Source organism: Strongylocentrotus purpuratus, unplaced genomic scaffold, assembly GCF_000002235.5.
Source record: "Strongylocentrotus purpuratus isolate Spur 01 unplaced genomic scaffold, Spur_5.0 spur5_scaffold_17, whole genome shotgun sequence".
In the NCBI taxonomy this organism is placed as follows: domain Eukaryota; kingdom Metazoa; phylum Echinodermata; class Echinoidea; order Camarodonta; family Strongylocentrotidae; genus Strongylocentrotus; species Strongylocentrotus purpuratus.
In genome coordinates, this window is record NW_022145602.1 from 3,668,128 (window position 1) to 3,678,537 (window position 10,410).

Sequence of the window (10,410 nt, forward strand, 5' to 3'; positions counted from 1 at the left end):
CTTGTTTTCAACATATTTTATATCATTTATAGTAATTTGTTTTAATTTCGCAATTTTAGTTACTTACTACTAATTCAAAATAATACAACGTTTCTGAAATGTCTAAACGTCGATTTTGTCATGGTTTTGATACCGACATGTACAGCAGTGCTAAAACCAATCATATAATCCTTAATAAATACATTTGAAAAATTGTGATTTCTAAACCTGAAAGTGAACCATCCCCATGTATATTCTTATTAACATCAACATTTTACCATGACTTGCAGACAGTTTATTTTACAATGCACTTGCCAAAACAAGTACTTGAATTTATGTTTATGATGTATCAACGTTGTGTATGTTGAATTGCTACAATATTCAAGTTAAAACAAATACATGGTATTGTATTAAACCATATTAAGGTTGTAGAAATGGCGTTTCGGGACTGTTGTATCGCTGATCATGTACATACGACGATAATACTAAGTTGTGTTGTCTTACAGTTGTGGTTCCGCAGTGACTATTTATTACTGTTGTAATAAAGTAATAGATATAGCAAAAGTTTTGCGTATAGTGATCATACATAGCCGCGATCTGAGGGAACTGTCAAATTGACCCCCACCCGAAGTGTAAACCCAAATTTCTCGAAATTTCCATCCGAGCAAAAAAAACAGAGAGAAAGAGAAAGAGGGGGAGAGAGAGAGAGAGAGAGGGGGGGGGCTATGTCAATGATAGGCTTACACCACTCTCATTTAATTTCACCTGGCAGCTCTTCAAAGTGTTAATTTCTTGTTTGTTTTGAAGTGCGTTATCTTCCGTTTTGGTAAATTCTGAACTATTCTGAATATTTTCTTCTCTTCGGTTCCAGTTACTGACCTGTATTAGTCTGCATGCACTGACTCTATTTTGACACTTATAAATCATAATAATAGTCTTAAGCAGAGCCAAACTCTGCACGTACAGCCTCTGGTTGTGCCCCACCAGGCGCTTACGCGGGGGGGGGGGGGGGGGTAAAACCCCCTTTAGTTTTTGTATGTGTGTATTTTTTAAGCAAACCTCCCCCCCCCCCTTTCGCGGATTTTTTTTTTTTAATTTAATTTTTTTTAAATAAATTATTCCAATGGCTGACCTAAAACAAAGTGACCTCCCCCCCCCCCTCTACAGAAGCAAAATGTCAAATTTTCACATTTCGAGACCCCCCCCCCCCCCCAAAAAAAGTGTCCTCTTACCCCCCCCCCCCCCCCCCCCCCGATTTGGCCCGATTTCAAAATGTTAACCCCCCCCCCCCCCTCCCTTGAAAAAATCCTGCGTACGCCACTGTGCCCCACATGTATGTTTAATGGGTCATGAAGTGCAGCAGATCTTGCAGTCCCGTATATTAACAATTTAAAGCCTGTCTGAACTATTTTGGCCAGGAAGTATTAAACCTCCCTGCAAGGTCACTTCACAGGTGGTTGGGGGACCGACGGGTACCACTTAGGCATTGTTTGCTATATATAGAGGGCGCAAGTAGTGCAGTCAATCCCGCTTTAAGATACTTATTCAGAGTTCAAACACTCCTTTTGTTTGGGGTTAGGACTAACACGGGTTTGTCGCTGCAGACTAGACTTCTGCCTGTACTCTCACTTCTCGACGCGCAATCTGCGCATGAGCTGCCTAGCCTCGGCCTCGTGCTCATGTTTTGAACATGTACGCGGGTCGCTGCCGCCGCTATCATCACATGGAATCGCCTACCAACTGCGGCCTGTACGTACTAGTTGCGAAACTCTGATCCTCCCAATTTACAGAGCTCATCAAGACCAGAACTTAGCTGTAAGTTATCCCTTTTTCTTCTTTTATCAACATCATATCCTTCTATCACATCTTTCCATGATCTTAGTTATTAGGGCGTGTAAATGTATGGATATCCTAACTTCCTAAGCCTAGCAAGGCTAGCATTTTACCAGATTGTGTGAGATGAGCGGGAGATGAGATGACTGAGTGTATATGCAAGGTGTCAGTGTCCATGTTATGACCATGGACCTACTATGTTATGACTCGGTGAGGAAGGCATACAAAATTGATGGGTGAATTGTGGTGAATTGTGTATCAGTTGAATCCCATTCATACATTATGCGAGAGGTACTAAAAGTTATAGCGTCAATGCCGGTCACTATATTCAGATTTGGTTTGTGGTTATGCTTTAATTAGTTGCTGTTTCTGTGATTTTGTATATTTTTGTAAAACTTCAGATGAAACAATACTTGCATTAATGTAGGCCTATTTTGAAATTAGGGAAAATTATTGAAGAGAACAATAGCCTGGTATAAAATTGGTATAGACAAGTTGAGATGTAATTTGTCCAATGTGTCTATAGGTAACATGCAAGTTTTCTTTATAGCGTCAGCAGTTAACTTACAAACATGGAATTACAAATTAACCGATACTGTGTGTTATAGCGTAGACATGTATGTACAGTATACATGTATGTTCAGTCAAGAATTCACATTCGTCAATCAATGTCTGACCTTTTTGACCCACAAGGACATTAGCTGACCGAAAGGGGCATGAGTCCCAATAACACTGACATATTTTCGAGGCAACAGAGCACAAGCAACGGTATACAGTCTGACAATTATAATGTTTGCAAGCTAGTGTCCTTATTACATAACAATATTTATTGAGGAACAGAACAGTCAGTGCCTCAGTGGTGATAATGATTATAATAATGATATTTGTAAGGCGCCGAATTCACTTTAAAGACCGTCAATACTACTGGGCCAGAAGGGATTAGACCACCCAGCCAGGTCACTGACAGGTGGCTATCTCATTAACTCAGCTCTCATTTAACATAAGAAAAAGAGGATCATGATAGGCCAACATGCACCGATTGGGGAAGTTTTCTATATAGAGGGAGCAAGTAGCTACAAGCAAAGCAAACGTTCAAGGCGCATTTGCGAAACATGAGAGGATCGAGATCACATAAAAGCATGTCATTATGAGTATAAACAAATGAACAAGAGTAAGATAGAACATACAAAACGGACAGAACAATTAATTATATGCCGAATTGAACAGATAGGGCCTACGTTTTAAGATTATTTTGTAAACACTTCAACTAATCTGCTATTACGAATCTCTTTGAGGAATAGCATCCACAGCGAAGGCCATGTATGGGCAAAGGCTCTTGCATTAATATTTAGAAAGGACAACATTAAAAATGAGAGATACAAGAAATTTGATGTGTTGATTAAAGGTATTGACCAGTTTTGGAACCCCCCCCCCCCCCCCCCCCGTCTCAAAAAAATGGAAGCTCTTATTACCAATCATGTAAAAGAATATGTTTGGACTACGTAATGATACAAATTTTGCCGGGAAACCGCCTAATAAATAATAATTGATATATTTTTAAAATTATCATATCGACTCGGCCTGGATAGATATCGCGAATGTACTTCAACATTGAACATTATTTTGGGCATAATTATATTTCTGCTTTTTTTGTTGCGAATTTAGGTTTAAGTATTGCCATCTAAACCTCTGAAGGCAATATTTAAACAATATTGAATGGATTTTGCACCCAAAACCCTTGAACCGCAATTTTACCATTACCGGTCTATATCTCTAAGTATTTTTAATATAGTATTTTGAAACTTAACCTCCATGAAGATGTCCATCGTGGTCTTAATGAAGGCAGAAAAGTAAGAGAAACTAATGTTGTGTAGTAATGTCCCAAAACCCAGTTAATTATAAAGTACCCTCATATCTAACCCTGCCAAGATGCCCAATTTGAGATGCACTTAAAAGCCAAGTTTATATCTTTATAATCCTTCCCCATAGAAAGACCAAGTGCATTCATAATCCACTTCCCAGGAAAGACCACCTCTGTTATGTTTAAGCCCATATACTACCAACTATAGTCCGTTGTTTCGGCGGCTCTCAGTCATGTCTTTATCCCTTTGTCACAATGTAACCAACCCTCATATGACTTGTATCCTTCTGTATAAATATTACATGTTCTGGCTTTCTGAAAGAGAGGGGTTGAGTTTTGATCACGATTAGATCAAGACCCTCTTTCTAGCTGGCTTTGTCTTCATATTGTGTTTTAGATATGGACGTTCGTAATGATGTGACCGATTTGATTCTCCAAAGTGTGGAGATAATAAATACTCTCATATGATTCCAAAATTACAAGTCTCTCCTTGCTGTTTCATATTTATGTACCTCTCCAATTGCAAATGTGCACCGATCCCAACACAACATTAATTGGTAAAAGTTTGAGCAATTTCCGATTAAACAATTTTAAAATGTGTTGAAAAGTTAAGAACTTGTCGAAGATGTCATCAGTGAAACAAAATTTGACAACGATGTGACGTATCTGGCGAGCTCCTCTCCAATTTGCTCTGTACAAATTCATAAACGTTCCTTTTCTTAGGTATAAGTTGATGACGGAATAATTTTGTTTCATATAGGGGTTGTATAAAAACATATTTAAAATGAATTTAGGGTGCATGTATGATTGAAGATTTTCTTTACGTGTGTAGGGGGAGTATATTTAGGGAGGGGTTAGTAAGGGGTGGAAGCAGATCATAATCATATCACCCAGAGACAAGGCCCGAGTGCAATTTTCGGGAACAAGACAAAAATCTAAGTGGATAATGGCAGCATGACTGGGAGCGGTTTCTTTACTACTCAAATTCTGCTGAACCACTCTTACAATTATGTCAGTCAAATTATGACTATTACTTTCATTATCTCAATTGGATAATTGAATGGCCTCTTCATTATATGGTGAATTATATTATAAAAGTGAAGCGATGGTAATTAATTAAGTTATATTGTGGATATTTATACTTGACGGTCATTCCGACTGATCACATTTTGAAAACTACAGTTCGTATCTTTCGCGATATTCAATAAGAGAAAGATGAGTTTTGGGGAGAGGTGCAAAATAATTCGTGAGCGTTTTCATTGTTATCATGCAAGTGCGGAAGAACGTCGGAGAAAAAATGCTCCTGAAAAGCATGGCTCTGCAAATGCCTTAATATTCTAAATATGACATGTGACAGCTTAAAAGTGTGAGCCTCAATTTTATGCCACATGTTCTTCCCCCTCCACAGTCATTCGCTGTACACCCCCCACCCCCCCCCCCCTCATGTGATTAGTTCACAAAACATTACTCTTGTCATGCTTTTCGAACACAATGTACATCCAAATGTAGTGGAGAACCAAAACGAAGTGGAGACTCTATACTTTTGTGGTTTTGTCTTCGTAAGAAAAGCTTTCTCGTTACTAGAAACTGTCCACTATAATGCTGAAAACATTTTACCAGATGGTAATCCAGAGCTATTATTTCTTGACACCATCTAATTACGCTGTAATCTTCAGCCATTATATCCTTTGTATTCTGCAATAAGTAATGTCCTTTGTCCCTTTTAGTCCTAAGCGAAGTGCGGTAACTTTAAATTGTTTGTTTATTGGCAGACTGATCTCTTTCATGATTGTATTTGGTGATATTGTCCAGAGTGAGCAATTCGCAGTGTTTTTGCTTTATAGGAAGTGCTCCCAGTCACCACACAGTGGGTTGATTGTAGATTCATAAAATGCCAGCCCCCCCCCCCCCTCTCCGGGGTCGTAGGGACCGCATTCCTGTTCCCCAAATCTCCGGTAAAGGGGTGCTTCTCACGCAACAAAGTCCGACCCCTAGTGACTCATACACACAGGAGATGGGGGGGGGGGTGATTTCGAAAAATCCGACCCGTTTTGACTTTACAAAGCAGAGACAGGAGGGGTTGCTTTCAAAGGGAGGGGACATGCATACGAGTACCCTAAATATCACCGAATGTGGGGGGGGGGGGCGGGATAACATGACCGAAACACGTCATGAAAAGTCATTTGAAGAGGAATAAGGTATGAAATGATAAAGAGAGTGATTTTCGAAGTTTTATGGTATGTTCTCCAAGTGTATACTCTTAATATGGAATTCTTAGGAATTGCTGTACGTCACTGGTAGATGATGACTCGTTAGTTAGTCCCAAAACACTTATTTCCATGAAATGTTTTGTTTACTTGCGCTTAGTTGTTTCGCCCCCTGGGTGTTGGTTTCGTCATAACTCTTTTAAGGCTGCCTATATAATTATCATCACCTTTTTCCCCATTTGTTTACGTATCGACAACGAAAGGGACCGTGAAATGAGTTGCATACAATGAATGAACTGCAGGAGTCCGACCGACTTGGAGAAACGTCTTTAGGGAGTAATTACGACTAGATGACCATTTTCTCCGATTGCCTATTGGAAGGGAGCAAGCCTTCAGCCTTGTATAATGGAAGTACAAGCAGTGAAACTCAGTGAAACTCCTAAGAAAAGACGGCTTGAGCAGGGATATGTGAGTTTAAACTCACATATCCCTGGCTTGAGGGAGGGAAATATGCGATTTTTGTAAGCAGGTGGTCTCTCTCTGTACAAGTTTCATATTATTACAGGTTTCGAGGAGCAGTTTTCAAGAGCGACCAAAAATTATGGTGTATACAAATGCGCCTAGGTGACTTTAAAGACCGTCAATACTACTGGGCCAGAAGGGATTAGAGCACACACCGAGGTCACTGACAGGTGGCTATCTCACTAACTCAGCTAAACATAACTAACATAAGAAAATAGGATCATGGGGACCAACAGGCACCGATTGGGGAAGTTTTCTATATAGAGGGAGCAAGTAGTTACAAATAGGACAATGGGGCTTTAAAGATAAGCTTGAGTTCTGGTAATGATTGAAAATAAATTTACACAGAATCTAACAAAACTCACTATGAATGATCAGGATTACAAAAAAAATATATGTTTCACACGATTTTGGTAGAATGTGTACAGGGGCTGAGTAATGAGCATAGAATTAAAAAGAAATCAAGGTACATAGGCCCAACACAATTATTGTGCTTAAAGGTAATACAAAAGTTTTGGGAAATTTTGAAAATTGGGTGAATAATGATTCTTTACAATTTTGATATATTTAGATGCCCGGTTGATTTATTATAAGCACTAAAAAATTTAGCCCCTAAAACATTTCTGCTTTCGAGAACAATAATATAATAATTTGCCGGTGCTCCCGGGAAATTTTGATAAATTTCAAATAGCGCCTACGGCCGTAAAATGGTAGCTGCGACCATGAACATCTCAGAATATGTAGTTGTGATATACAGTATAATTTCCAAACGGGAATAGCAAATCGGTCGATTTTAGTCAGGAAATATTGTTATATAGGTTCATTAATATCTTGACCTTGAGAGGGAGCTATACAACATGAAGAGTTTATTATTTACAATTTCATAACTTTAGACTCGATTTCAACCGCGGCAACGATCCCTGAATATTGTAGGATCGCACATGCTTCCAAAATGTTTGTTTGAACCAAATTCATGACCCCATACCAAAACTTTGTATTACCTTTAAAGGTACTATGTCCCTTTTGCAGCCAACCTCAAATTCTGTAGAACTTTGCAGGAATTATGAATATGTCATGTATGTCCTATCTGTGAAATTTAAACGTTAGCAGTGTCCTCATATTCAAATTATGCAAGGAAACCCGTTTACTTGCTAGACTTCACTGTCAGATACTATTGAGTGACTGACTGGCTTTTTTCTTCTTTGGTAATAGCATACATGAAAAGAGTTGTAAAGGGTACATGAGCATTTGTCTACGTCAATAACCCACTTCTTGTGATGGCCAAGATTAAACTGATTGAATCTTTGCGCAGCATATAACGTATGACCATTCGGTACAATTGTCTGAAAATCAAGACTGTGTTTTTTCAGCTATTCGGCGTCGTCGACGTTTTCCTTAAAAAGGGGTATTTTTTTTACCCGGGGGGGGGGGGGGTACTCACATATTAAGCCATACGGGGTATGCCGGTAATTTTTTCCACAAAAATACGCCTTTATATAAATCCGTTTTTTCAAAAGATTCACAATGTAGCACACCCCGTCAAAACCAAATCTGATTACCATCGTTTCCATCAAAAAATTAGAAAAAGTTAAAGTTCAACTGTTATTTATTTAATTGTCACATGTCTATAAAAAAATATGTACATATTATAATCAATATGTTATTTCAATTGTCTCTTTACAAATGCAGATCATATTGCTGGGAATCATTCGCAAGCTCTAAATCGGAAGACACGTCAGAGATTGATATATCTTGACCGAAGACTCTGATCACATTTCAGCCTTCTACATGTACAGTATCCGTAAAAAATCATGGTGACCGATCGTCAAAAATCTGATTTGCCGCGAAGCATGAAGGACCAAATAACTTGTTACTCCACTAATGGAGTTTTCAGTTTGCCCGTCTACACTAAGTACGACAGAGACGCTATCCAGAGAGCGACACGAGGCCAGAGTGACAACGAGCTATGGTCGAAATACCGGTATGGCTGTATCGGGGCATCCAACGTCGGGAGGGTTTTGCGTTTCATGAGGTATCGCGGCAACCGACGGAGAGCGAACCCATGGTCTCTAGCGGGAAGGATTATTGGAAATGGACGCTCATTGAAACATCTACCTCAGATTGCGCGCGGTTATGAAATGGAGCCGGTGGCTAGAGCAAAGTACGCCGAGTATCAGCGGATGAAAGGTCATCAAGATGTCGATGTTAAGGAGTGTGGAATGTTCTTCCACCCACGGAAGTCTTTCCTGGAGGCGTCACCAGATGGGCTGGTGAGCTGCAGCTGCTGCGGTGGTGGCCTCGTCGAAATCAAATGTCCCAGTACTGCGCCGACTGAAAAGCCGTCGCCCCGCAACGAGAAGTTCCTGAGAAGGGACAACGGAGGGAAGTTTCATCTGAAGAGGAACCATCCATACTATGACCAGATCCAGGCCCAACTCGCCGGGACAGGACGGTCCTGGTGCGACTTCTTTGTCTACAAAGACAACGGGGTGTTCCTCGAGAGGATTGAACGGGATCCGCAATGGCAAAGATCTTTCCTGATGGACATGGACAGATTTTTCTGGAGGTTCATTGTTCCCGTCCTGGTGAGCCGAGCAATCAAGAACAACCAGGGAGCGGTTCATCAACCATACGGCTGCCCCTACTGCGGGGAACCAAGCCACCGTGTTCCTTTTTGTTGGTACTGGTTCCCATTGCGATGTCGTAATTGTAAGCAGCTAGGACATAAGGCAAAAGTTTGTCCCAATTCTTAAGCATTTCATTGTCGTTATGATTATGACTTGTGTATGATGTTTCCAAAGATATGAAAAGAAGTTCCAGCCTGTACTAGGCCTTGATAGGATTAACCGTATGTTTTCATCTCTTGTATATACATGTATAGTCACAGTTTTTGTAACAAAAGAATGATTACCAGTAGTTTATTCATGAGATTTGTCGCTGCCTTATATTATTGTGTAAAGTGACTATTCCCGACGGTGTGGTGAAGAGTAATGTTACGACATTGTCGCCGCCTTGGTGTAGAGAGTGTAAATGACGATGTCATTCATTCAGGCGACGGTTTGGTTGATGTTTGACACGGAGCCAAACTGTCAATGGCCATAGTACACCATGTGACCACTTAATCCCCCAGCCCTGACATTGCACCCGCGCGGGTGTCTGTTTCAAATCCCAAATCTTGGAAGATGATTCGGCGACTTCCAAATCACGATGATGAAACATAAATGTACCTGTATATAAGAACACTGAACCATGATAAAATACTACGCAACAATCGGGGCCAGTTTTCATTTATTGGTTGCTTATATTAGATGTTTTTCCCGTTCATTTTGTGTTTAAAAATGTAACCAGATATACTGTGGATGATTATGCTTCGATTGCTGTATAAGAACACTATCTTAACCATGATAACAATTCTGAGCAATTATGGGAGCATGTTTTCTTTTAATTGGTTGCTAATCTTAGATGTTTTTCGACGATAATATTTCTTTCTGTACATTCTCTGTTTTAAAATATAACCAGATAGATAACCATTCTTCGATTGCTGATTATTTTCATAAAATAATGAAATGAATAAAGATGATCTTCAACGATTTCATCATTGTCCTTGAAGTTAAAAGCTAGGTTAAATTCTTGTGTCATCAGAATTACGGAGAGGAGTGTTTTTTGTTCGTTTTTTCCCTCTTGAATGTTCAGGCTCAAGCTAACGTTTTCTTACTCTGAGTGCCTTAACATGTTAAAGAAAGGAGATTGTTCATTATTTTCTCCGGTTTCTCTTTCATTTTTTTTTTAAAGCAAAAAGAAGGAGAAAAACTTAAAGAGAGAAGAACAAATATGTGCAAAGTATCTGTTAGTGTGCACGAACTTTCCATGTTGCATTAGTAAAGTCGGTAATCTTTAGATTCAGTTAAACCCAAACGTATTGTAAAAAAAGGATGTAAAAAGGTAATCGTAGACCTTAACCTGATTTTGAAGAAAAAAGCCTAAAAGCAACTCAATTCGGTCGAAGCG

The 10,410-nt window shown here is 39.5% G+C and overlaps 1 protein-coding gene across 1 annotated transcript; it reads left to right on the forward strand.

Moving 5' to 3' along the window:
- Window positions 1-1,598: 1,598 nt before the first annotated feature.
- Window positions 1,599-10,046, forward strand: LOC100888861. The gene is made up of 2 exons (XM_003723470.3): window positions 1,599-1,794; window positions 8,092-10,046. Exon 2 carries the CDS (start codon window positions 8,214-8,216, stop codon window positions 9,153-9,155), a length of 942 nt encoding a protein of 313 aa, XP_003723518.1. The 5' UTR covers window positions 1,599-1,794; window positions 8,092-8,213; the 3' UTR covers window positions 9,156-10,046.
- Window positions 10,047-10,410: the final 364 nt, after the last annotated feature.